This window comes from Euprymna scolopes, chromosome 1 (assembly GCF_053919585.1).
Source record: "Euprymna scolopes isolate OS-2025 chromosome 1, ASM5391958v1, whole genome shotgun sequence".
Taxonomy (NCBI): domain Eukaryota; kingdom Metazoa; phylum Mollusca; class Cephalopoda; order Sepiida; family Sepiolidae; genus Euprymna; species Euprymna scolopes.
Window position 1 is genome coordinate 160,419,284 of NC_136482.1, and position 26,069 is coordinate 160,445,352.

General features: G+C 38.2%; 2 protein-coding genes across 11 annotated transcripts in view; both read right to left on the bottom strand.

The window, feature by feature from the left end:
- LOC145276914 (uncharacterized) overlaps positions 1–26,069 on the bottom strand; it is a 229,912-nt gene that overhangs the window by 82,373 nt on the left and 121,470 nt on the right. For 6 of the 10 annotated variants that reach the window (XR_013868060.1, XM_080128413.1, XM_080128391.1 and 3 more), the window contains exon 18: positions 2,010–2,030. The exons of the other annotated variants lie outside the window; for them this stretch is intronic. Coding sequence is in view for 5 of the 6 variants with exons in the window: in XM_080128413.1 (XP_079984539.1) it covers positions 2,010–2,030 (21 nt within the window). In the remaining variant the exon portion in view is untranslated. The remainder of the gene's footprint in view (positions 1–2,009; positions 2,031–26,069) is intronic. 10 annotated transcript variants of the gene reach the window in all.
- On the bottom strand, positions 2,168–9,951 carry LOC145279830 (uncharacterized). The gene is made up of 3 exons (XM_080131241.1): positions 8,674–9,951; positions 4,118–4,208; positions 2,168–2,175 (listed from the first exon to the last, which is right to left on the bottom strand). Exons 1-3 carry the CDS (start codon positions 9,124–9,126, stop codon positions 2,168–2,170), a joined length of 552 nt encoding a protein of 183 aa, XP_079987367.1. The 5' UTR covers positions 9,127–9,951.

Genomic DNA, 26,069 nt, shown 5'->3' on the forward strand with positions numbered 1-26,069 from the left:
TATTAGCTTTTTTAAAAAAAAAAAATGTACAAAAATTTACAGATATGAGGTTGAAAATTGCTAAGAATTAATGGGATTAGTTAAATAAAATTTTTATAGTTTAAGTTATATATAATCTATGCATTTGATTTTAAAATGAAAGTATTAATGTCAGTGTTTTCTTTAAATAGAATATGCAATCCTAGCTACTAAGTGTTTCAGGTTTAAGAGAAATTTAACAATAGTCAATTTGATACACAAGATCACTGTGACAAGCATAAATAATCAGATAAGTTTTTGTTGAAATAAATATAGCCAATTATTGAAAATATTAAAGTTGCCACTACAAGTTTCCAATCATTATTTTTTTGTGTGTTCAAAATCAGAGTTATGATGTTGGTTTTTGTGTCTTGGATTCGTTATGCTTTCTCTAAAAATGGATGAAATATTAATATTTAATTTCTTATTAAACTTGTAATAATAGCTGAGCACAGATTACTAATACCAACACCCTCAAAGCATTCAAAAAGTGCAACAAAGGGTTGGACATAAATCCAAAAATGTTAGGGTGAAAATTGTGAGAATAGAGCTTGCATGACAAGTTATGAGCTTATAAAACTTTAATTCTGTCTAAAAAGATCATAAAATGGTTTACATCTCAAAAGAAAAATCGAGTTTTATGCTCTCTTGCATATCAGTTTACAAGACAAACAAAAAAGAAAAGAAATAAGACCCCTATAGACAACTTTCAAGTTACTAAGTCTACTGGGCTAAAATTAGTTAACAGACATGCAGACACAAACATTTCACACATTAGCAGAGATCTCCTTGTGAGGTCTTCATAACTGCTTTATCAAAATAACTGCTAAAAGAAACCTTAATTATTTTATTTATTTATTTCGGAGAATTTATATAAAAAGTATCCTTACAATATAACAAATTTATTTTAATGCGCCTTCTAATTCCGCTTTATTTTATAAAGTACATTTTTAACAGTTCAAAATATGCACAAAAACTTTCTTAAAATTTAAAGCAATATACAACTTGTATTCGTTAGCTGTATTTGCTAATATACTAAAAGATTTGTTAGCTATTGTTAGTATTTGCTAATTCAAAGCAATACATGACTCGTAGCCACTCGCTAGCTACACGACTCGTACAATACATTGGTTTAGCACTATACATCAGCATGAATTATTTTACACCTATGTAGAAATGAATATATTCCTAATAAAATGAAATTTGTTTAATTCTATGAAAAGCTAAATGTTAATAGAGTTAATTTTTCAAAATTTACATTTTATAGACACTAAAACAGAAACAAACTAGTGAAATCTATGGAAAGGTGATGCTTGTTATTAACATCGCAATAAAGGACACAAGGATTTGCAAATCTGACAAGATTTGTTTGTTTTTGTTTTGTTTTTCCATATACTATATATAGCTGTATATTTTCACTGTTTATTAAAATAGAATAGAAAAGTGTTTGCGATTTTGTAAATTTTTCATTATATTAAAAAGGGGGGTTAGGCTTTATGATCAACATAAAACCCTAATTACAATTAGAAAAAAAAAAGTTTGTTTGGTTTTAAATGCAAAATTAATTTTCATAGTTTCAATTTTACTTAACTGGTATAAATTAAGATTTATAACGAGTATATTTCACACATCGTTTATATCAATTTCTTTCTTTCTTTTTTTTTTTTTCAAAATGAAACGCATTAAAAGTAAATATAAAATATAACTAACTTTTACTTAAAAAGCAAAATACTTCCCAAAATAAAAAGAATTGAAAAAATTAAAAATTCTAATTGAAATAGGCAGTAGTACATCATTCCCAAAACTAAACTTTATTTTAAAATATTTAGGTCAATTTTACATATATATAAAAAGTGAAAATATAAATTTGGTTTAAAATTCCAAAAATAAAACAGAAAAGCGGGAGAAAAAAAAAATTTTTTTTTTTTTTTTAAAGTTCCTGGAAATTCTCAATCCTTGAAGACTAATGACAAAACAGTGATTATACTTACATCAGGTTTTACCATCCAAAGCTATAAAAGGCAAGAGAAAGAAATCCTGTCTTAAAAGTCTCATTAACTGAAGCATGTGAAAGAGAATCTAGAAATGAATGAAAAAAAGACACTGCTCCACAAAAATGGCCATAACATACACCTCAACGAATTTTCCTTTATTCAACTGAGAAAAAAAAAAAAAAAAAAAAAAAAAAAAAACCCATGTTTATAACTACATTAAAGATTAAACAATCAAGAATTGGAAAATCTTCTACTTAGTCAAAGTAAATAGTATAGTAAAAAGAAAATACATCTAAACCAATAGAAACGAAAATTAAATAAAAATTGCATTAAATTGAAAAGAGAATTTTTTTTTTTAAATAAAGAAAAAGGAGGAGAAAGAGAGAGAGAGAGAGAGAGAGTGGTGGAAGTAAAACAGATGATAGAGATAGAAAGGAAAAAGAGAAAGAAAACATGGAGGTAGAGTTAATTAAAAAGAGAGAGGGAGGAAGAAAGAGACGGGATAGAGAGAAAGGAGGGCGATTAAAGAAGGGGAGAAAGATTTCTCTTTGTAGGAGGATATATATATATATATATATATATATATATATATATATATATATATATATAAAGATATGGAGAAAGAGAGATGGGGGTGTAGGGATATAGAAATGATGTGAAAATAGAGAGATAGTCAGAAATGTGAGAGAATAGGAGAAGAGAGAGAGAGACCGAGATGGGCAAGAGAGAGAGAGAGAGAGAGAGAGACCGAGATGGGCAAGAGAGAGAGAGAGAGAGAGAGAGAGACCGAGATGGACGAGAGACAGAGAGAGACCGAGATGGACAAGAGAGAGAGAGAGAGAGAGAGAGAGAGAGAGACCGAGATGGACAAGAGAGAGAGAGAGAGACCGAGATGGACGAGAGAGAGAGAGAGACCGAGATGGACAAGAGAGAGAGAGAGAGAGAGACCGAGATGGACGAGAGAGAGAGAGAGAGAGAGAGACCGAGATGGACGAGAGAGAGAGAGAGAGAGACCGAGATGGACGAGAGAGAGAGAGAGAGACCGAGATGGACGAGAGAGAGAGAGAGACCGAGATGGACGAGAGAGAGAGAGAGACCGAGATGGACAAGAGAGAGAGAGAGAGACCGAGATGGACAAGAGAGAGAGAGAGAGAGACCGAGATGGACAAGAGAGAGAGAGAGAGAGACCGAGATGGACAAGAGAGAGAGAGAGAGAGACCGAGATGGACAAGAGAGAGAGAGAGAGAGACCGAGATGGACAAGAGAGAGAGAGAGAGAGACCGAGATGGACAAGAGAGAGAGAGAGAGAGACCGAGATGGACAAGAGAGAGAGAGAGAGAGACCGAGATGGACAAGAGAGAGAGAGAGAGACCGAGATGGACAAGAGAGAGAGAGAGAGAGACCGAGATGGACAAGAGAGAGAGAGAGAGAGACCGAGATGGACAAGAGAGAGAGAGAGAGAGACCGAGATGGACAAGAGAGAGAGAGAGAGAGACCGAGATGGACAAGAGAGAGAGAGAGAGACCGAGATGGACAAGAGAGAGAGAGAGAGACCGAGATGGACAAGAGAGAGAGAGAGAGACCGAGATGGACAAGAGAGAGAGAGAGAGACCGAGATGGACAAGAGAGAGACCGAGATGGACAAGAGAGAGACCGAGATGGACAAGAGAGAGACCGATGGACAAGAGAGAGAGAGAGATGGACAAGAGAGAGAGAGATGGACAAGAGAGAGAGAGAGATGGACAAGAGAGAGAGAGAGAGAGAGAGACCGAGATGGGCGAGAGAGAGAGAGAGAGAGAGAGAGAGAGAGACCGAGATGGGCGAGAGAGAGAGAGAGAGAGAGAGACCGAGATGGGCGAGAGAGAGAGAGAGAGAGAGAGACCGAGATGGACGAGAGAGAGAGAGAGAGAGACCGAGAGAGAGAGAGAGAGAGTGAGACGGGCGAGAGAGAGAGAGAGAGAGTGAGACGGGCGAGAGAGAGAGAGAGAGTGAGACGGGCGAGAGAGAGAGAGAGAGAGTGAGACTGGCGAGAGAGAGAGAGAGAGTGAGACGGGCGAGAGAGAGAGAGAGAGTGAGACGGGCGAGAGAGAGAGAGAGAGTGAGACGGGCGGAGAGAGAGAGAGAGTGAGACGGGCGAGAGAGAGAGAGTGAGACGGGCGAGAGAGAGAGAGAGAGAGAGAGAGTGAGACGGGCGAGAGAGAGAGAGAGAGTGAGAGAGTGAGACGGGCGAGAGAGAGTGAGACGGGCGAGAGAGAGAGAGTGAGACGGGCGAGAGAGAGAGAGTGAGACGGGCGAGAGAGAGAGAGTGAGACGGGCGAGAGAGAGAGAGTGAGACGGGCGAGAGAGAGAGAGTGAGACGGGCGAGAGAGAGAGAAAGAGAGACGGGCGAGAGAGAGAAAGAGAGACGGGCGAGAGAGAGAAAGAGAGACGGGCGAGAGAGAGAAAGAGAGACGGGCGAGAGAGAGAAAGAGAGACGGGCGAGAGAGAGAAAGAGAGACGGGCGAGAGAGAGAAAGAGAGACGGGCGAGAGAGAGAAAGAGAGACGGGCGAGAGAGAGAAAGAGAGACGGGCGAGAGAGAGAAAGAGAGACGGGCGAGAGAGAGAAAGAGAGACGGGCGAGAGAGAGAAAGAGAGACGGGCGAGAGAGAGAAAGAGAGACGGGCGAGAGAGAGAAAGAGAGACGGGCGAGAGAGAGAAAGAGAGACGGGCGAGAGAGAGAAAGAGAGACGGGCGAGAGAGAGAAAGAGAGACGGGCGAGAGAGAGAAAGAGAGACGGGCGAGAGAGAGAAAGAGAGACGGGCGAGAGAGAGAAAGAGAGACGGGCGAGAGAGAGAAAGAGAGACGGGCGAGAGAGAGAAAGAGAGACGGGCGAGAGAGAGAAAGAGAGACGGGCGAGAGAGAGAAAGAGAGACGGGCGAGAGAGAGAAAGAGAGACGGGCGAGAGAGAGAAAGAGAGACGGGCGAGAGAGAGAAAGAGAGACGGGCGAGAGAGACAATGAGAGACGGGCGAGAGAGACAATGAGAGACGGGCGAGAGAGACAATGAGAGACGGGCGAGAGAGACAATGAGAGACGGGCGAGAGAGAGAAAGAGAGACGGGCGAGAGAGAGAAAGAGAGACGGGCGAGAGAGAGAAAGAGAGACGGGCGAGAGAGAGAAAGAGAGACGGGCGAGAGAGAGAAAGAGAGACGGGCGAGAGAGAGAAAGAGAGACGGGCGAGAGAGAGAAAGAGAGACGGGCGAGAGAGAGAAAGAGAGACGGGCGAGAGAGACAATGAGAGACGGGCGAGAGAGACAATGAGAGACGGGCGAGAGAGACAATGAGAGACGGGCGAGAGAGACAATGAGAGACGGGCGAGAGAGACAATGAGAGACGGGCGAGAGAGACAATGAGAGACGGGCGAGAGAGACAATGAGAGACGGGCGAGAGAGACAATGAGAGACGGGCGAGAGAGACAATGAGAGACGGGCGAGAGAGACAATGAGAGACGGGCGAGAGAGACAATGAGAGACGGGCGAGAGAGACAATGAGAGACGGGCGAGAGAGACAATGAGAGACGGGCGAGAGAGAGTATGAGAGACGGGCGAGAGAGAGTATGAGAGACGGGCGAGAGAGAGTATGAGAGACGGGCGAGAGAGAGAATGAGAGACGGGCGAGAGAGAAAATGAGAGACGGGCGAGAGAGAGAATGAGAGACGGGCGAGAGAGAGAATGAGAGACGGGCGAGAGAGAGAATGAGAGACGGGCGAGAGAGAGAATGAGAGACGGGCGAGAGAGAGAATGAGAGACGGGCGAGAGAGAGAATGAGAGACGGGCGAGAGAGAGAATGAGAGACGGGCGAGAGAGAGAATGAGAGACGGGCGAGAGAGAGAATGAGAGACGGGCGAGAGAGAGAATGAGAGACGGGCGAGAGAGAGAGAGAATGAGAGACTGGCTAGAGAGAGAGAGAATGAGAGACTGGCTAGAGAGAGAGAGAATGAGAGACTGGCTAGAGAGAGAGAGAGAGTGTGACGAGAGAGAGAGAGAGAGAGAGTGTGACGAGAGAGAGAGAGAGAGTGTGACGAGAGGGAGAGAGTGTGACGAGAGGGAGAGAGTGTGACGAGAGGGAGAGTGTGACGAGAGGGAGAGAGTGTGACGAGAGGGAGAGAGTGAGACGAGAGGGAGAGAGTGAGACGAGAGGGAGAGAGTGAGACGGGAGAGAGACAGAGACCGAGACAGGAGAGAGAGTGAGAGAGAGAGAGACGCGAGAGAGTGAGTGAGACGGGCTCGAGAGAGTGAGAGTGAGACGGGCGCGAGAGAGTGAGACGGGCGCGAGAGAGTGAGAGTGAGACGGGCGCGAGAGAGTGAGAGTGAGACGGGCGCGAGAGAGTGAGATGGGCGAGAGAGAGAGAGAGTGAGACGGGCGAGAGAGAGAGAGAGAGTGAGACGGGCGAGTGAGAGAGAGAGTGAGACGGGCGAGAGAGAGTGAGAGTGAGACGGGCGAGAGAGAGAGCGAGACGAGAGAGAGAGCGAGACGAGAAAGAGAGCGAGACGAGAAAGAGAGCGAGACGAGAAAGAGAGAGAGACGGGAGAGAAAGAAAGAGAGAGAGAGACAGAGTGAGAGACTGAAAAATTAAGAGGGGTAATGAGGGAAAAGGAGGGGAAAGGGTGAGGTAGAGAGAGAGTGCGGGGAAAGAGAGCGGGAGAGTGCGAGGAAAGAGAGAGAGAGAGAGAGGGAAAGTGCGGGGAAAGAGAGAGAGAGAGAGGGAGAGTGCGGGGAAAGAGAGAGAGAGAGAGAGGGAGAGTGCGGGGAAAGAGAGAGAGAGAGAGGGAGAGTGCGGGGAGAGAGGGAGAGTGCGGGGAAAGAGAGAGAGTGCGGGGAAAGAGAGAGAGAGAGAGTGCGGGGAAAGAGAGAGAGAGAGAGTGCGGGGAAAGAGAGAGAGAGAGAGTGCGGGGAAAGAGAGAGAGAGAGAGAGTGCGGGGAAAGAGAGAGAGGGAGAGTGCGGGGAAAGAGAGAGAGGGAGAGTGCGGGGAAAGAGAGAGAGGGAGAGTGCGGGGAAAGAGAGAGAGAGAGAGGGAGAGTGCGGGGAGAGAGAGAGAGAGAGGGAGAGTGCGGGGAGAGAGAGAGAGAGAGGGAGAGTGCGGGGAGAGAGAGAGAGAGGGAGAGTGCGGGGAGAGAGAGAGAGAGGGAGAGTGCGGGGAGAGAGAGAGAGAGGGAGAGTGCGGGGAGAGAGAGAGAGAGAGGGAGAGTGCGGGGAGAGAGAGAGAGAGGGAGAGTGCGGGGAGAGAGAGAGAGAGGGAGAGTGCGGGGAGAGAGAGAGGGAGAGTGCGGGGAGAGAGAGAGGGAGAGTGCGGGGAAATAGAGAGAGAGAGAGGGAGAGTGCGGGGAAATAGAGAGAGAGAGGGAGAGTGCGGGGAAATAGAGAGAGAGAGGGAGAGTGCGGGGAAATAGAGAGAGAGAGGGAGAGTGCGGGGAAAGAGAGAGAGAGAGGGAGAGTGCGGGGAAAGAGAGAGAGAGAGGGAGAGTGCGGGGAAAGAGAGAGAGAGCGAGAGGTAGAGAGACTGGCAAATTAAGAGGGGAAAGGGAGAGAGTGTGGGGAAAGGGAGAGAGTGTGGGGAAAGAGAGAGAGTGTGGGGAAAGAGAGAGAGTGTGGCGAAAGAGAGAGAGTGTGGCGAAAGAGAGAGAGGGTGGCGAAAGAGAGAGAGGGTGGCGAAAGAGAGAGAGGGTGGCGAAAGAGAGAGAGTGTGACGAAAGGGAGAGAGGGGAAGAGTGTGGCGAAAGGGAGAGAGGGGAAGAGTGTGGCGAAAGGGAGAGAGGGGAAGAGTGTGGCGAAAGGGAGAGAGGGGAAGAGTGTGGCGAAAGGGAGAGAGGGGAAGAGTGTGGCGAAAGGGAGAGAGGGGAAGAGTGTGGCGAAAGGGAGAGAGGGGAAGAGTGTGGCGAAAGGGAGAGAGGGGAAGAGTGTGGCGAAAGGGAGAGAGGGGAAGAGTGTGGCGAAAGGGAGAGAGGGGAAGAGTGTGGCGAAAGGGAGAGAGGGGAAGAGTGTGGCGAAAGGGAGAGAGGGGAAGAGTGTGGCGAAAGGGAGAGAGGGGAAGAGTGTGGCGAAAGGGAGAGAGGGGAAGAGTGTGGCGAAAGGGAGAGAGGGGAAGAGTGTGGCGAAAGGGAGAGAGGGGAAGAGTGTGGCGAAAGGGAGAGAGGGGAAGAGTGTGGCGAAAGGGAGAGAGGGGAAGAGTGTGGCGAAAGGGAGAGAGGGGAAGAGTGTGGCGAAAGGGAGAGAGGGGAAGAGTGTGGCGAAAGGGAGAGAGGGGAAGAGTGTGGCGAAAGGGAGAGAGGGGAAGAGTGTGGCGAAAGGGAGAGAGGGGAAGAGTGTGGCGAAAGGGAGAGAGGGGAAGAGTGTGGCGAAAGGGAGAGAGGGGAAGAGTGTGGCGAAAGGGAGAGAGGGGAAGAGTGTGGCGAAAGGGAGAGAGGGGAAGAGTGTGGCGAAAGGGAGAGAGGGGAAGAGTGTGGCGAAAGGGAGAGAGGGGAAGAGTGTGGCGAAAGGGAGAGAGGGGAAGAGTGTGGCGAAAGGGAGAGAGGGGAAGAGTGTGGCGAAAGGGAGAGAGGGGAAGAGTGTGGCGAAAGGGAGAGAGGGGAAGAGTGTGGCGAAAGGGAGAGAGGGGAAGAGTTTGGCGAAAGGGAGAGAGGGGAAGAGTTTGGCGAAAGGGAGAGAGGGGAAGAGTTTGGCGAAAGGGAGAGAGGGGAAGAGTTTGGCGAAAGGGAGAGAGGGGAAGAGTTTGGCGAAAGGGAGAGAGGGGAAGAGTTTGGCGAAAGGGAGAGAGGGGAAGAGTTTGGCGAAAGGGAGAGAGGGGAAGAGTTTGGCGAAAGGGAGAGAGGGGAAGAGTTTGGCGAAAGGGAGAGAGGTGAGAGAGTGTGGCGAAAGGGAGAAAGGGGGAGAGTTTGGGGAAAGGCAGAGTGTGGGGAAAGAGAAGGTGAGAGTGTGAGCGATAGAGAGAGAGAGAGAGAGCGATAGAGAGAGAGAGAGAGAGCGAGAGGCGTTAATCTATTCATTTGGCTTGGCGAGTTTTTGATAGAGGTTGTTAGGCTGAAAATTGAACGCTTGTATAATTGATTTTTTTTCAATTTGAGAAACATAACTAACATTAGTGGAGTTGTTTTAGGGCATGCCGGTCATGCATGAAGAAAAAACACCTAACTCAATTCTCCTTTGTGATGATAAAAACGAGAGAAAGAGAAAAAAACTCTTAGCAAGAAAAAGAAAAGAAAAAAAAAAGAGAGAAAGCAACAATACATATGAAAAAGAAAGAATTCTAAAGAAAGATAGAACAATAGTTGCTCATTGTACTGATATTAAGTTTACCAGTGGTTTGGATTCTTTAAACAAAGCTGATGTCAGCCAACAGTTGATTTCTCCCTTGGCCCCTCCCATGCATCTTTAGGTCAACTTGTTAAAAACAGATGTCAAGAGGAAAGCTGATTGATGTCACACTGTTTTAATGCATTATGATATTTATGTAAGTGAATTCCACAGAACAAATTCGATTTGGTTTTTAGCCAATAAAAATAACTGCCTAGTGTTCAAAATTAGAAAAAATTGAAACTTGGCACGTGTAAGTCAACTAAACGTTATTTTTACACATGCACAAATATACATTTATATTTTAACGTTATTTTTTTAAAGATTTTGTATGCGTATGAACTTTGGTAACGAATTAAGCTGGGATGCTTGTTTTGGTTTCGATTCTACCTGATGGCAAATCACACTCTTGAAATCACTATGTATTGGATACAATATAATAATCAATAGAGTATTGGCTCAATAATAATAAATATGAAATCTGCATGAATTAAAATATACTTAAGCATATTTTACTAACAGACCATGACAGAAGGGAGCACTACTATATATTAGGTACAATATAATAATAACAGAATTGGCTCTATAATAGTAACAATAATAACATGAAATCTGCAGAAATTAAAATATATTTAAGCATATTTTACAACTGAGCAATGCCGGGTAGTCCGATATATATATAACATGAAAGAATGAAAAAATCTATATTCCAAATTTCATGATGTTGATCATCTTACAATTTATCCCTTTCGTTCAGGTGACAATTCTTGACAGTATCTGTTTCGTCATTCTTTCATTATATGCTCTGTAATTACATTGAGCTATATAGAAATATAAGTGAATAAAGAATATTTCCACAGATACACATACATATTATAGTAAAAAAATAATTATATATATATATATATATATATACACGTTTTATTTTTTATTACCGTATCTTTCTGTTAAGTTACATTGTTGTTTCAGCTACATGGCCGTTTTTTTGGCCGTCTGTAGCATCCTCAGACTTTGAGGACACTACAGACAGCCAAAAAAAAAAAAAAAAATATATATATATATATCTGTGGAAATATTCTTTATTCACTTATATTTCTATATAGCTCAATGTAATTACAGAGCATATAATGAAAGAATGACAAAACAGATACTGTCAAGAATTGTCACCTGAATGAAAGGGATACGGTAATAAAAAATAAAACACATACTTGCTCTACAACAGTATTGAGCACTTTCTTCAGTTTTTATTAATTATCATCTCCACTATATATATATATATATATACACACACACACTTTATGCACATTCATTCTCATCTATATTACATCATAAGATATAATATATTTAACAGTGCTGAATATGTAAGAACAACTTCATAGCAATATAAAAATCTATTTTTGACAAGTAAGCTACACCAAAACGTTTGCTTCAATCCTAGAGGAAGGCTAGCAATTAGCCTGGTGACATTTCCAGGGAATGAAATTAATATTTCTGTGTTGCTTACTTTATTTTCACATTACTTCTCTCTCTCTCTCTCTCTCTCACATGCGCATATATATATATATATATATATATATATATATATATATATATATATATATATATATATATATATGTGTGCATTGATTTGTATAAAAAAAATAAATACAAGTCTGTCCAGTCATACAAAAGTTAGCAAACAAAAAAGTGTTTCTAGCCACTAGACTAAATGATTTCAGGAGGTGAGAGGAAGTGAGAAAGCAAATAGCAAGTCAGACAATTTTCACCACCTTAAATGAATTCAGGTACAGCGTAATCACATTGACACACCGGTTTCTGCTGGATCACCAAAGTTAAGCAACATTAAACCTGATCAGAACAAAATGGGTGACCATTTGGGACTTCCAAGTGCTTCCGATTATCTCGGCATTATTTCCAGTCGTCCTGGACTTCTCCTTGCCACTGGACTCAAACAGTGGCAATTCAGGAGAGGTGTGGTTGGGCTTGCGCAACCCTTGCCTCACAATTGCATGCACAGCTGCCCCTACAGAGGTTATCCTTTATCTTTCAAGACTGAACTGAGTCAGCGAAATGAATTCAGGCAGAAATTTAAACAGATTTGATCTTTTTCATTCAGACATATATAATATATATATATATATAGTAGCATTCGTGTGTGTCTGTGTGTATACAATTCTCCTACAGCCACCACCACTGGACAGATCACGATCAAACCTGGTATGATGATGGTCTCCCACCTAGCAATGGTGCACACCATTTTTCAAGGTCAAAGGTTAAGATCATATTTAGTGTGGCTCTTCATAAACTCCTCAACCTAGGGATGGTACACACCAAGTTAAAGTTCGCCACCATCCTGGGGGTGGGGACTGCCATCGTGGTGCCAGCCAACTTTTTTGGGAATTTGATATAACCGATTTGCTTTAAAGTTCATAGTTGGATTTCAGTCATTTCAAGATGTAGTTTAAAAATTTTAAACACCTCAAGAAATAGTTGTTCCTACAACATCCACTTACTGCAAGGGTGCCAGGGAGTACCGAGTGCAAAGCAAAGTCCTGTGTGCATCACAGGTATCTTTGCTAGTATATATATATATATATATATATATATATATATATATATAATAGCATTAAAGTAATCTTATTTAATAACAAAGATTTTTGTTTTAGAATACAAAATTTCTGAAAAAAAAAAAAGAAAAAAAAATTTCCTAATTACTGCACATATTAAATTAATTATTAGAAACTAAGATACTGCTAATAATAAGTATCTTAATAGTTCAAACAGTAATTTCCACTATATCAAATTGTAATATAACAAAATGATTGTCTTGAAGCAGATGCATTCAAATTTGAAATTGGATAAAGTTCTCAAAACTATAAAACAGAAACATATCTCCACGTTCATAATCTTGTATATAATAAAAAAGGTGCAGTTTTTCCCAAAAGCCTTTACCTCATGAAGTACAAACAATGCATCAAAGGTAATATGTCTGGGAAGCGACAGCGGATAGTTTTTAGCCCGGGGTTACATCCAAACTCAGGGAGAATCGCTTTCTAAGGTTCAAGAAGGAGGACATGAGGAAGCTTTTCAAAAAAATTGAACATACCTGCTAAATACATTTGTCAGAGGAGCTACACCATGTAAGACAACCTCCTCTCCATCAAGTACAAAGTAGAACAGCTCTCCCAGAAAGGATCAAGAAGTAAAGCTGCAACCCAAATACCACGATAGAAGAAACACCTGGATACACGTACACAACGTCCCAGCTGAGCTGAACGCAGAATATGTGGAAGCATTTTTCAGCCAGTTCGGGGATGTGGAGTGAGTAGTCCCAGTAAGGTCTCAAAGCAGACACCAGACGTCTGATTATGTTTGCTATGAAGAGGAAACGCTTCCTGGCAATTCTGGCAGTACTGATGCATAAAAACTGGAACATGACGGTGGTTGTGGAGGGCCACCGTCCACACTGCTGGTTTTGTCAGCAGTGTGGAGAAAATAATTCTGTTGTGCTGTGACCAGATCTAAAACCATTGATTCTCTGAGATGATAGAGGAACAAACCCATTTCATCAAACGATTTAACATTTGCTAAAACCTTTCCCACTTCTTCAAGCACCACACAACAATTTTGACTCCTTTTCCTTTATAAATTGGGTTCATTATTGCATCAATCCAATATTTAGGGACAGCATTATCATACCAACCAAATAGCAAGGATAAGTGCATAGACTATGTTAATGCTATCACCTTCAACATGTATCCCATCAAGTTTTGGTGCTTTTTTTCTCACATTAATCTCTTGCTTTTAGTCTAATCAATGATGAGATCAATCATCATCTCATCGACAACCTCCTTTTGAGACTATCGATCAATCAATATTAATAACTTTGGATGAATCATCAAATAGATTTCGAAAATGTTCTGTCAATCGTTCCATGATCCCCCTACGCATTGTTGAAAAGGGTATAATCATCTTTGGATTTCACTGGTACCATTGTTGGAGGTTGTGGTCTAAAAGCTTGTCTGATTTTGTTATAGTTCTTGACATTTTGCAGTCATAATCTGTCTGGATGTTATTTTGGCTCACCACTTGTTCTTCATTTCATGTGTCTCATGATGTACTTTTAATTTTGCTTCTTGATGCACTTTTCTGCAGTTGTTTTATTAGGTTGACAAGAAGGTTCCTGCGGAATCTTTAATTTTGATTTCAAATGATGTATTTTAAAATAAGTTTGTTTTTTTTGTTTATAATACAGGGTTGGGCAGAGCAACTTGCTTATTTGGGATATCATTTAAAACGCAATAAGCAAGTTGTTCTGCCCCACCCTGTACCTTTACTTTGTATATCATTTTAAAGAGTATTTTACGCTCTATCTATTCGTTTGAATTACAATCATTTTAAAACAACTATGGTCTTCTTTTCAGAATATCAAATACAAGATTGAAAAAAAAAGCAAATTTGCATAATTTTCTTATTTTAATTCAAGCTAGACCAAAAAGCTGCTGAAACAGCTCACGATATGAAGAATGACATGTTTGGCCCAGGAACACACAGCACAATGGTGGTTTAAGAAATCTCATGGCAGTGATGAGTTTTGAAAATGATGAGAATAGTGGTTGGCTATCGGATGTTAACAAAGAAGAATTAAGAGCCTTAGTCAAAGCCAATCCACACTGTTTGAAAACTTACTTCTGAATTAGACGTAACGTATACAAATATTTACAACAACTTGAGAGATTGAAAAGACAAAAAAAACTTGATGAGTACCTCATGAATTGAACAACAATCAAAATAAACTCCATTATGAAGTGTCATCTTGCCTTCTTTTATTCAATAAGAACGACCCATTTCTTGACTGGGTTGTGACTTGCAATGAAAAGTGGGTTCTTTACAATAAACGGCAATGCTCAACTCAGCGGTTAGATGCCAACAATGCTCAACTCAGCGGTTAGATGCCAACAATGCTCAACTCAGCGGTTAGATGCCAACAATGCTCAACTCAGCGGTTAGATGCCAACAATGCTCAACTCAGCGGTTAGATGCCAACAATGCTCAACTCAGCGGTTAGATGCCAACAATGCTCAACTCAGCGGTTAGATGCCAACAATGCTCAACTCAGCGGTTAGATGCCAACAATGCTCAACTCAGCGGTTAGATGCCAACAATGCTCAACGACACTTCCTGAAGCCAGAGTTGCGACTGGTCTCATCCATTAGTTTTTTTGAATGCAGGCGAAACTATTACGGTGGAAAAGTACAGTCAACAAAATGGATGAAATGCATTAGAAACTTCGACAATAACACCCAGCATTAGTCAACAGAAAAGGCCCAATTTTCCTCCACGACAATGCCTGACTGCACGCTAAACTGATCCTGAAGAAGTTGAACCAATTGGGCTACAAAACTCTGCCTAATCCACCATACTCTCCAGACCTCTCACCTACTAACTACTACTTTTTTAAGCATCTTGACAACTTTCTGTGTGAGAAATGCTTCAAAAACCTAAGCAATAACAAAAACACCTTCAGCGACTTCATAGACACTAGAATAATAAACATTGACTCGCATAAACAGATTTGTTTTGCATTGGCAAAGGTGTGTTAATTTTGATGGTGTTTATTTCAATCAATAAATTTTTTTTGAGCCAAGATATGTTCATCTGAATTTAAAAAATTTTTTTTTTTTTTCCAACTTGATAGCTGGTCTATTAGAACATAGGCATATGCTGTCCTTTTCTTTTCTGAAAGATTGGTGATTGCAGAATCATTTTCAAACCAATCCATATGTTTGGTTTTCTTCAAGCCAGAATTTCAGCTCTTTCAGTATATATACTTGTGACTTGAATCATTCCCAGGTTCTGTCAAATGAGGTATTAATAAATGAGGTTCTAAGAGTTTCACGCACTTCCCTATCTTGCAATTTGGAGACATCAATGCATTTAGGCACTTTTACTCCATTGGGTCTGCCCTTTTTCCTTATACACGTTTTGCATGAAAAAGTTTGTGATCAGTGTCACAGTCTGCACCCCATATAAGTACACGTATCCTGAAGATCACACTTATGTATGATGACATAATCAAGAAAATGACCATGTTCTGACCTAGAGTGTATCCAAGTTACACACACATCAGCGAGATAAGACACAGATTAAAAATCAGATGAAAATCCTGATAGATATTACTTGAGGTAACACTTTCAGGGTGATCCTAGCCAAAAAGGAGAAACTCAATATTTAATAATAGAGCAATATATAAGTTTAGTGGTTAAATTTAAATTCTGAAAATCAAAATATAAACACGTATATTCGAGTTAAGAATTTATTGTTTGACAAAAGGAATATATAGAAGGGGTTATTGTTAATTTCTTTAAACCATGGATTTTCAATAATGGCTATATTATCAGAGGAAATGAAATGCGGTTAGCAAAATGTTCAGCTGTGAATAGACACATATTTTGCTTTTCAGCAAAAATATTGAAAATAGTTTTTTGAGTGGTGAATGAGTTATATGAAAATAATCATAGGAAAATTATAGGATTAAGGAAATCAACATAACCCTTTCCATATATTCCTTTTGTCAAACAATAAATTCTTAACTCGAATATATGATTTTGATTTTCAGAATTTAAATTTAACCACTAAACTTATATATATATATATATATATATATATATATATATATATATATATATATATATATACATACTTGAACACATATATAAGATGAAAATCATATTACTTGAAGTGATAATGGAATTATTCAAAAATGTTATTCTAGACATTTTCAGAAAATTAGCAATGACTGAACACACAATTCAAAATATTCTATCTCCTTCACAAAATAAAATCGACAAGAAAGTGAATAGAGTTAAAAAAAAAAAAAAAAAAGGGGTTCAAAATATAGCGAGTTTCACTTACAATCTACAAAAAGAAAATAATTTAGTCAAATTATAAACAAAAAAGTTAGAAAGATCAGAGCCAGAACAAGCATGTACAATAAATTAAAAAAAAAAAAAAAATGTGTCAGCTTTTGCAAATGTATTGCCTACACTAAATTCTCTTGATTTTGCAAATTATTACAAAGTGTTTATTCAAAACGTGCAAGATTTGCAAGCATCTCTTAATGAGATGTTTAAAAAAAAAAAAAAAAATAAAAAAAAAATAAGATTTAATCTAGCCGATGCAATGACAGATGATCAAGAGGAAACTTGAAGATTATGGACTAAGCCGAAAATAAAAAGGTATCGACTCCACACGGAGCAAGGCTAAAAAGGTGGGTGTTATAGTAATCTACTTTATTTTGGGAGTAGATTGTAGTGTTGGGACGATTAATCGAAATCGGAAAAATCAGATTTTTGGGGGATATCGGAATCGGAAAAATTTGAACCTATTTTCCTATGCCAAAACCGATTCCTTAAATTACCTTTTTTTATTTAATTTTGGTTTAAGAAACATCTTCCACTGCTTGTTGTAATAATAAAAAATTAAATATTTATTGATTTAAACTTCCAGTAAGACTAAAATCTCTAGATCACCCCCTCACAAGTGTGTTTTTACATTTGAGAAAATATAGGCACATTTAAGATGTGTTTTTACAATAATCGGGACAAAATAACACTTTTCTATTTAAATATTTAGAGATTTATAAAGAATCGGAATTGGTAACTATATCGGAATCGGGAATTTAGCACGGAATCAGTAATTGTATTGTAATCTGGAAAAATATTGGAATTGTCTCATCACTAGTAGATTATTTCTTCCAAAGACTTATGAATAATAGTGTTATGAGAAAGTGTTACCGATGTCATTGGTGGCAGTGATAGCTATAGCTATATACTTTTCTGCACTTGTGTAAATACTATATACCATAGTGACAACATTTTACCGCCAAATTGTACTTTCAAGTTGCCTTTCAAAAAAAACAAAAATTCTTACTCTTACGGCTAATCAGCCCAACTGGTCTTCAAAATACACGTCTATGCATGATTCCACAAGTGAATGAGGGGTTTGTTTATATTCGTGCGTCAGTTGCATGCTAACATCCGTCAATGTGGGTTTCATGATTAAAAAATTTATTTATTGCATGAAAAAAATTCTGGCGGTAAAGAGTTAATTACTATCAGCCTTTCAAATTACAAGAGTCATTTATTGAATGTATATGATTCTAAAACTATGTTATTTGTGTGCAAATGACTGTGCACATTGGTATTTTTTTTTTTTGTATTCTCATTTATATTGGGTTTTGTAATTTATTTTCGATTTGAAAAAACAAATACTTGTTTTCCCTAGCCAGCACTATTTTTTTTATCCCAATTCATATTGGGTGTTGTAATAATTTTTTTTTTTTTTTTAATCGAGAAAGAAAAAAAAAAAAAAAATTGCCATTTTTCTATACCTTCTGGAACAAGATATTACAAGCTAAAATTAGACTTTTTAAATGACAGATTAAAGCTGTCAAAATAACATTCCACCTGCAGGTCGTCAAAAATGAAAAGAAAAGTAGATGTCACTTTATAAACATAATTTTAACTTAAATTTTAATAATCTTAGTTGGAAATGTTACATATTCTTTGTAAAAATGCGTAAAAAGCGAATAGTTTTAAATTAATATTATCCACAATCTCAAAACCATTATTTGTCTATTTTTTAATTATTTTACGTACTTGGTACTTTGAACTCAAGACATAATTATAGAGATTTAAAGTTGATGGATCATAAAAGTAATGGAGAGAATATATTAATACGATAGCGTGTGTTATTTTCTGTGTCATGCTTACATCTGGATCATTTAATTGTTATGTACTTCCATTTCTTGTCATAAATATTTTTTACTAAGTAATCTTCATAATTTTGGTGTCAGTTTCGATTATAGCTGATGGCACTTAAGTCATCTATTTTTTTTTATAAATAATTTTACCAAGAATTCCTAAGTTTTGGTCTTGATTATAGCTAATGGCACTCTGATAACCTATATTTTATCAAGAATTCTTCATAAGTCTTGGTTTTGGTTTCGATTTTAGCTGATGGCACCATAGTAATCTACTTTTTTTAATAAATAATTTTATCAAGAATTCTTCATAAGTTTTGGTTTCAGTTATAGATGAAGGAACTAAAGTTATATATTTTTCTTTTCATAACTTTCAGATTCGGTTTCGATTGAAGCTGATGAACCCAAGTCATATAGATATATTTTTCATTTTTGAAATCGCAACTTTATCTATATATATAAAAGCGAAAATGTATGTATGTATGTATGTATGTATGTACGCTTTTCCTCGATGTCCACAAAAGGCTTCTTTCAGAGGAGCGCTTGCTCGCTTCACAACTTCTTAAAACTTTTTATATCATCTATAAATTGTAATATCTCAGAGTTACCCACGGAGCTCGCCTGTCTATTTAATTTTATTGACTTTCAAACGTTAATTATTCGACATTTCCCGCATCGGCACGCGTTACATTCGGTTTTCGGTATAAAAAAAAGCGAAACTCGACTCTAATCACAGGCCGAAAGCCAGTTGTCTCAAGAGAGACAAGTAACGTTTGTTCAATGTCGACTTCGTCATATCAGACTGTAGCTTTCATTTCGCTCCTTCTAATAAACAGGGAGCGGATTTTTAAAAACAAACAAACCGATTTATTCACCTCATTCAAAACTGTCCTGCACAAAATCATAACTGCTGAATACCTATCGCCGTCACGTCAATCAAAAACGCGCACCTGTTTTTTTAAACACTTTACTATTTTCCAACTGCGCGTCGTGAAGGCTTCGTTTTTTTTTTTTCACGGGCACCTGTTTTTTTTCTTCTTCACATTTCCGGGTTTTTTTCACATACCCCGAAAAACACCCGGGCAACGCCGGGTACCCCTCGCTAGTAATATATAAAAATTGATAGAACATGAACTCTATAATAATATATACGAAATCTGCAAGAATTAAAATATCATATTTAAGCATATTTTACGACCTGGCTGTGCTAGATGTTCCTGCTAGCTTGGATAAATATTTTTACAATTTTAACAAAAGAGCTACAATAATATCCGAGCGTCTCCATTTACACTGAATATCAGAATGCCAACCTCAATATATTACATATGAATCAGTCCCCTGTGGAATTTGCACAGGTCCCTCTAGTTAAATAATAATTCAGATAAACAGTAATGAAATGTAGTTTGATTTTATGCCTGGGCAAAGTACAACCTGTGCTATATTTATCCTGAGAAATATCTTATTAAGAACTTCTATTTTTTGCTTTTGTGGATTTAGAGAAAGCTTCTGAAAGAGTTCAAATAGATGATTTTTTTTTTTTTTTTTTTTTAAACAAAGGAGTCACCATTTATCAAGGTCCAGAGGCCACTCAAGGATAAGGGTTAATGTAGTCAATGAGACAATATCGTAGTAATCTTTAGTACTGGAAATTTGGTAAATTGGATTACTTAAGGGGACAATTCATCAAGAATTTGTTTACGTTGGACTTGAATTGTAGTCAGCTGGAAAGCAGGCAAACAGAAGAGAGTTCCACAGGTGCATAATTCCAAGAAAGAACCATTGTTCATGGAATTCACATTTAGGTTTAGCCTCAAATAAAGAGTTAGGAAAATTATTTATGTTGGTTTCAGTAATTGGCCAGAAAGCAATGGAGGTCTATTTGTTAAGTTAAAGACTTGGATGAACGGTATGGAAAGTAAAGGTCTAGGAGTGAATGTTACTTCTTGGAGACATTTACTTCACCAAAGTAATAATGTTACTTTTACATTTACTTCACCAAAGTAATAATCAATGCTTGTAGCATTGAAAATCTCTCGGAAAGGAAAATTTTCTCCTGCTCAGTCGGATGAAATGTGCAGTGGAACTACATGTAAACTGAACAATTTTTTTTTTCTACTTGGGAGTCACCACTTATCAAGACACGAGGGTCACTCGAGGATAAGGGTTAATGAATTTAAGGTCGTAGTGTAGGGATTGTTAATGGTGTAAATTGGATAGAATTTGATTATTTATGGAGATGACTCAACAAGAACTTGTTTACATTGGATTTGAACGCTACTATGCTGTATTCAACGGAGAAGCAGACCAGCAGAATAGTGTCCCATAGGTGGGCAGTTCTGGGAAAGAAGCTTTGTTCATGGAATCTGCGTTTAAATTTAGGCACAGTTAGAGAGGGGGTGTATATTGTGGTTGTAGCTAGTCAAATGTTTTTTTGTGAAAGTTTGGCAAGGAGGAACCATGGACTGAAGTTCAATTGAGCATTTGTCACAAAAATAATGATAAAGTAGACAGGTTTGTAACATCTCTTCTGTGAGAAAGAGGTTGCAGAGAAGAGAAAACGGCATCATCAACATGGTTTCGAAGCTAGTTGTGAACTATCAAGGCTAGATAAGGCATACTGAGCAGCTCTTACCTAAATGTAGCAACAGTACTTTAGGGCGTACCTAGCTCTTATACAGATAGAGGATTGCATCGGCAGTGAGATACCTATTGGAGCCGTGGAGTAAACTATTTTTCCAGTGATCTTGGCAACAGATCAAGAGTGAAGATCAGAAGGTTGTCAAGACATGGAGCTTCCCCAAGACAAGAGACATTCATTTCAATTGAGGTGTGATAGCAACTATGATGAAAGGAGAGAAGTTTGGTCTTCAATGCATTAAATTTAACCAGCCACCTTTTTCCCCATTGCACCACATTCTCAAAATCAGAAGAGAGAGAATCAGAAAAATCTTGATCATTACTGGCCTTTGAAGTGTTGCCATAGATTGTGGTGTTGTCTGCATAAATGTCTACAAATGATCTAAGAATGTGATTTGGGAGTGCACTGATGAAAATTAGAAAGAGTTGGGTTGAGGATGGAACCTTGAAGGATGCCAGCGTTAATAGTATGTTTCTGATTTCTGTCCAACAGCTACTCTTAAGCGAATCAGAAAAAGAATTTAATAATTGAAAGATGTTTCTGGCGATCTTGTGAAGTAGACCTTTATGCCACTATCAAAAGCCTTTGATATGTCAAGAGCTATTGCTCTAGAAACAAAACCTCTGTCGAAAGATTCACTAATTTTATATGATATAACAGAACATCCAATGTAGATCTCGCAGAATGGAAACCATATTGCATGTCACTGAGGTGGTTGACCACTTCTGTTTATCACAAATTCCAGCAACTTACTCATTATGTACAGGACACGGATCGGTCCTTACTGAGAGGGAGATGACCGATCTCTGGAATTTTTAAATATGGGTCAGACTGATGAAGTTTTCCAGAGTGTTAGAGAAGCATTTCTCCTTAAGGCAACATTTAAACAGTTTTGTAAGCATGAGAGCTAGTTCCAATGCTGTCGGGGCCAGTTGCTTTACTGGAATCAAGATTTTTTATAAGTTTGGCAACATCACGTACAGATATTTGTGTGTCACATTGTGTGCTTTCAGTCACAGGAGGAAATACGGGAGGTAGTCAGCCTCGATCACAAAAGGTAGAATTTTCTTGGCAAAGTGTTTTGCTTTGTCAGATGCTGATGAAATTACCCCCGGTCCATTGATGATGGTAAAGATAGAGGACACGCTTCTGTTCAGGACCTTGTTTATTATTTGCCAAAACTGGTGGGAACCAAGCAGCTGCTCAGCTACTTTAAGCTTGACGTACTGAGCATACAAATCTCTTGCATTCTTTATTACTCTTTTACAATGATTGCTGGCAGTCCTAAAGGTGACTGAAGTTTCACAACATCTATTACGTTAGAAGCAATGGAAATAGTGATTTTTGTGCACAATGGCAGCGGCACATGCTGGGGTGAATCACAGCTGGCTGTTGGGCTTTTGCTGGAATTCCTTAGAGGGTATGAAGTGGACTATACCAACAATTAACCATTCAGTGAGGTCAGATATTACAGAGGGCACATTCTTTTTGAACGTGGAGTGCAGAGGTATATCTGATATAAATGTCCGGAAGTTATCCCAATCAGCCATAAAGCATCGATATAGTACAATTGAAAGGTACATCTGAAGGTGTATTACATGTTTTTATCTTAACCAAGACAACTGAATGATCTAAAGATCCCAATGGAGACGGAGGATGAGCACATTTCTGGGCAAGTTGTAAGACAAAGGTTAAAGAGACTTGTATATTGTCCGTTGGAGTCGGGTATATGGGTAGGTTCATGAACTATTTGTATTTAACAAGTTTGTATGGAAGAGAAAACTTCAAATATCTTGGAAGCACTTTAAGCACTGACAACCGTGCTGACAAAGAAATAAGCTGGCGAATACAAAGCATGTGGTTCTTTTGGTAAGTGAGAAAAGCGGCTCTGCAGAAGAACCAATATTCGGCTAGAGATAATGTGCAGAGTCTACAAAGCTGTCGTCCTGCCAGCCTTGCTGTACTCAGCAGAGACCTACAGCCGCCAACCTGAGAAGGATCATGAAGATCAAATAGAGTGACTACATATCAAACATGAAAGTTCTCAGGAGAGCAAACCCAGACAGCGTGGAAACTACCCTTGTTACTATGCAACTACTATGGACCGGGCACATTGCCAGAATGGAAGATAACTGAATCCTAAAGACGATCTTCTACGGTGAACTGGAAAATGGAACCCGCAAGGTAGAAGGTCAGAAGCTCCACTACAAAGATGTAACAAAACGGCACCTAAAGGCAATGAACATCTATGCCGAGAGTTGGGAGGAACAAGCCAAAGAAAGGAGTAGCTGGCAGAACAGTCTCCACAAAGGGAAGGAAGAAATAGAAAGATTAGAGAAGCCTCAGAGCTGAGACACTATCAACGACATAACTCCAGCACCAAGATATCTGGTGCCTGTGACCAAAGTTTCACACAGAAAGAGGACTACGACAACACTGAGGGATTAAGCACCGAGGCCCCGACTAGTTAGTCAGGGCTGATGGAATGCATGATGCTGATGCTGATGATGCAAGAGAACTTTGATGTGAGAAAATATATTTGGATGGCCACGTTACTGAGGTTGTCTATAAATTATGTTACATTAATGATACATTAGATTAGGCTTTCCCAAAGTGGGTTCCACGGAGCCCTGGAGCTCTGTGAGTGAAGTTGAAGGGATCCGGAGCCCTTTCTTAGGACCTAACGCTTTATATGGAAAAATTAAATAGCTGCAGACATTTAATCATTGCTCTTTTTTACTGGAAAGAGATATGATACATGTAGTTGCTCCTTTAAGTTAAAATCATTAGGTGCAAAGAGTTTCAGGATAAGTCATGAAAACGTAAATAAAAATAAACAAAAAAATGCAACAATTTTTGATTAATCAAAAACCAAAAATGTTTGTAAACACAAAAATATAGTAAAATCGCAAACAGGAACAATTAATGAACAAGTAAAAAATGGGAAATTAATGTTTTTCATATTTATTTTGAGAATTATCTTGTTAGTGCTCTGCGAAAAACCTTTGCTCTGCTCAGGGGCTCGATGGTGTCATTAAGTTTGGGAAACCCTGCATTAGATCACATAGAGGAGCTGATGCTAACGTGATTGGAAGAGTTAAGAATGAATGAATCAAGTTCAGGAAACTTCTGTCATTATTAAAAATATCAAGAAATGAAAGAGTGTACTAGTGAAACCTGGATAAGCAGAGAAAAATTAGATCTAGACAGCAAAGAAATAAGTGTGAAAAGTAGGAACCATTGTTATTTTTTATAATGAATTCCAATAGATTTTTAAAAAGATATTTTGCTATAATTTTAAGATTTATGCAAATATCTTTATTTTATTAATTGCAATTAGTATATTAAAATGAAAAACAGACCTCCGATATTGATCTTGTTTAAATTATCCTAAAGAAGTGTCTATCATGTTAAGCACATTTGAAAAATACCCATCTCATTTAAATATAAAGTTTATAGTTTTAATTCTGTTTATGAATGAAATATGTGACTGAATTTGCGTTATAAATATGTTTTGATAAGATTATGCAGTAGCAATTCGGTTAGGAATTGAAAGTATGTTTCTCTGTCACTTATACTGCACTTGGCCTAAAAATTTAACTGTCATGTGACAGTAATCATCAGTGAACATCCAGAGAACTATAAGAACTTTTATATATATATATATATATATATATATATATATATATATATATATATATGAGAGAGAGAGAGAGAGGATTTTTTTTTCTTTCATCCTTATATAATTGAATTCTTTTTGTAATTAAAAACTTTCTAGAAGTCAGATTATGTAGATGCTAAGTATCCTATGGGTTAAATTTTGTTTTATTTGTTTTTTTTTGTTTTTTTTTCTGGGAAATTAAACAGCATTCTTTATCACTTTTTTTTTTTTTTTTTTTTTTCTGGGAAATTAAACAGCATTCTTTATCACTTTTTTTTTAGTTTTTTTTTTTTTTTTTTTTTTTTCTGGGAAATTAAACAGCATTCTTTATCACTTTTTTTTTAGTTTTTTTTTTTTTTTTTTACTCAAAGCTCCTTCAGACTATATATATATATATATATTGAATAAATGACAAAAGTCTATATTCCAAAGTTCGTAATGTCGACCATCTTACAATTTATTCTTTTAATTCAGTTGACATTTACAATTCTTGACAGTATCTGTTTCGTAGCACAAAATCAATCAATTATTATATCAATCAGTGAATCTTTTTTGCCCTTAACTCATCAGAAGAAATAGCAACAAGCAATCCATCAAAAGGAGATAAAGTGCGTTTTGACATGATTAAAATGGCGTAATGTAAACATATTACAGCTTCTCTTCCAATTTCTGGATTTTTTAATCATGTCAAAACGCACTTTATCTCCTTTTGATGGACTGATTGCTATTATTTTTTCTAATGAGTTAAGGACAAAATAGATTCACTGATTGATATACATAATAATACACAATACTTATGTGATTGATTTTGTACTACGAAACAGATACTGTCAAGAATTGTAAATGTCAAGTGAATTAAAGGAATAAATTGTAAGAAGGTTAGCATCATGAACTTTGGAATATAGCCTTTTGTCATTTGTTCATTATATTTCTCTGTAATTACATTGAGCTTCTTAAATAAGGATTTTGGTATATATTATAAGGAAATAAATATATATATCAATAAAAACAGTGTTCCAAAAACAAAATAAAAAGGAACTAAGAATGGTAAGTAAAAAAACATGAAAAACTCATTTTAAAGATGATAATCAGCAAAAAAAAAAAAAAGTCACCCGCCCATCCTCTAAAGATATCTGATTGGAAGGTTCTCAAGCTGTCATCTTGAATTTGATCGGCAAAGCTAAGATCATGAATTTCGGATTCAAAACTCAAAATCAGATAAAATTTGAAAATGCTCTTTCTTTAAAATATTGTTAGCCCTAAAATTTAAATGATGTTCATACACTGTTGGATGTTACTCTTAGATAACCTAATACAATTATTATTTCCTATGTGTTAGCTAGGATTTAGTTTTCCTCATAGACATAAGTATCCTCGCCCCATCCAGACAGATATGTAATTTATAACAGATAGTATTAATTCTACCAAAACTAAATTTAAGATTGCAGATTTAATATGAATATAAAGATTTAATTTCCTGAATTTTATAATTTTCTAATCATTCAAAATCAAGTTGTTTTCACAAGCTTAAAGTAATAAAAGCCACAGACCATAATTTTGAATAAAAAAAAAAACAGAGTTATTCCCACTCCTTTTTTTCTTTAATTATTAATTCTCATTAATTCTTGTTAATTTTTTATTAATTCTCATTAATTTTTATTACAAA

Bases quoted from the DNA above. Each gene is read 5' to 3' on its own strand.
- LOC145279830 (XM_080131241.1), bottom strand. From the start codon at position 9,126: ATGTTAGTTATGTTTCTCAAATTGAAAAAAAATCAATTATACAAGCGT. The intron at 4,209-8,673 runs TCCCCTCTCTCC...CTCTCTCTCTCT, and splicing joins TCTCCCTTTCGCCAAACTCT to CTCGCCCGTCTCACTCTCTC.